This window comes from Penaeus monodon, chromosome 28, assembly GCF_015228065.2.
Source record: "Penaeus monodon isolate SGIC_2016 chromosome 28, NSTDA_Pmon_1, whole genome shotgun sequence".
NCBI lineage: Eukaryota > Metazoa > Arthropoda > Malacostraca > Decapoda > Penaeidae > Penaeus > Penaeus monodon.
The window spans coordinates 34,676,153-34,678,201 of NC_051413.1; the positions used below are offsets into that span (position 1 = coordinate 34,676,153).

The 2,049-nt window shown below is 38.0% G+C and overlaps 1 protein-coding gene across 1 annotated transcript in view; it reads left to right on the forward strand.

The window, feature by feature from the left end:
* The window catches only part of LOC119591544 (lysosomal-trafficking regulator-like), a gene marked incomplete in the record, with an annotated part of 91,173 nt that overhangs the window by 9,378 nt on the left and 79,746 nt on the right, over window positions 1-2,049 (forward strand). Inside the window, 3 exon segments of the mRNA XM_037940294.1 lie at window positions 307-392; window positions 553-641; window positions 868-1,741. Of these exon segments, the coding sequence (XP_037796222.1) occupies window positions 327-392; window positions 553-641; window positions 868-1,741 (1,029 nt within the window).

Genomic DNA, 2,049 nt, shown 5'->3' on the forward strand with positions numbered 1-2,049 from the left:
GTAAAGATTGTGTCAGTGACATTGAGAAGTTCAACCTTTACAATAAAAGTTTGAATATTCCAAATTTTTCTGCATCTAGTGACAGTTACTCTTTGGTATATTGTTACTTGTATCAGCCAAGTCCTGGTAACCAAAAAATTCTTATGAAATGATAAGTATTGATACAAGATATATACATATCTTCTTCATAATTTAGATTGTGTTGTGCTGTAGCAAACAGCCTTTTTGGAAGAGTGCAAAGTATGTATTGTTTTTTTGTACTATTTTCTATGTAGGATGCATAAAAGAAATGTTTTATCATTACAGTCATAAGAAATGAGAGAAGGATGAGCGACCAGCGCCTACAGGAGACCTGGACCTCCTTTGCACAAACAGAACCTGGAAATGTCATAGTATGGAAAATTATGTGTTGTTAGACCTTTATATAACATAATGATAATAGCTCTTAATTTTCTTTTCTTTCTTTCTTAAGGTTTTGGTATCTCATTGGATATATTCTGAGCCAGACTTAAAAGATTATATCTGACAGCTATTTTTCTACCATTTGCACAGGAGCGACAGAACCGTCTGGATGAGTTCTTGGGGCTGCTACTGTCCTCAGCTGAGGAAAAAGTGCCATTATCAAATCTCCTTCATTTTAGGTACCTATGAATATATGCTTCTGTTTGATCACTATAGCTTGAGTGTTAGGTTTTCATGTGATATATTTTTTTTTAGTTTAATGGGACAGCATATCTTAGAATACTATTTTCTTTTATATTGGCCCAGTGTTTGTATTATAGATATTTTCTGTTTGAATATTGCTACTAAATCACATACAGGATAAAAAAAAAGAAAGTAATGTTTCTTTTTTGTTTATTTCAACAGTGATATTGGAAGTGTGGTGAGCTTATTGGGTGGTCAGTTCTTGGCAGATATAGAACACATCTGCCTTGGCTCTGCCAGCTATGACAGTGATGCTTCCTCTTCTAGTGCTACATCTCGTTCTGTAGAATCAATAATAAGTGATACATCCCATGTTAGTGATACATCTGGGGGCTGCAGACCCAGAGTGTCCAAGAAAGCCAGCAATGGGCGATCTCCCTTGGTCAGGGATTGTGTCGAGTCCTCAAACATCCATGACATTGGAAACAACAAATATCAGAAAGATATTACTGCCCTTAGTGAGGCCACAAGAGACCTAAGCATCAGCACTGATAACAAGTGTGTGAGTGTAGTGGAAGATAATTATACCTGTACAGAAATCAGGATAAAAGAAAACAAAGAGTTCACTAATGGTGGGGAGGAGAGTGATGTGGTGAAGGAAGACACATGGGTGAGCAAAGAGCTTCATGCTGAAAAGTGTCAGAATGAATCTCTGTGTGAACACAATGGAACTTGCAATAACAATAGCCAAGATGATTCTCACCAAGACAGTGCAAATGCTATCTTAAACAGAAAAGGTGCTTATTCTGAAAGTGCAATACCCAATGCCAATTCCAATAAGAATAAGGGGCTCGTCCACTCCTCGAGGGAGAGGAGTGATCCCATCTTCACCTCCAATCAATCAAACCTCAACTCCAGTCAGTCTGCTCTGGCATCGACCTCGAGTCACTCTGAACAGGACCTGCAGCCCCCTCAGAATGCAGCTTCAGATACTGTTCAGGGGCACGAGGCCCAGAATGCAGCCACCCTGAAGCGCTATCTTCTTCAGGGATGTGGTGCAAAAATATTAGTTGTCCTGGATCAGCTCGGCGTCACGGTAAGTATGCTGATTTTTTTTGCATTTCTTTTTAGATCAGGCACTATGGAAGAAGAGTTACCAGTGTTTATTTTTCTTGCTTTCAATACAAAACTTTTAATAGATATAGTAATAGTGTAGTGAGTTAGAAATGTGTTTTCTAGATATTTCAGCTTAAAGTTAATAGCTGAAGTAGTTATTTTCAGATCAGTATTTGAAAGGATGGTGTTGGAGGACGTGTATAGCTACAGTTTTTAGTTGTCATTCGTCCTGGTCCTTAAAAACCTTTTTCTTTCAAACTGTGAGTGAAGTAAGAATGTTCTGAATTG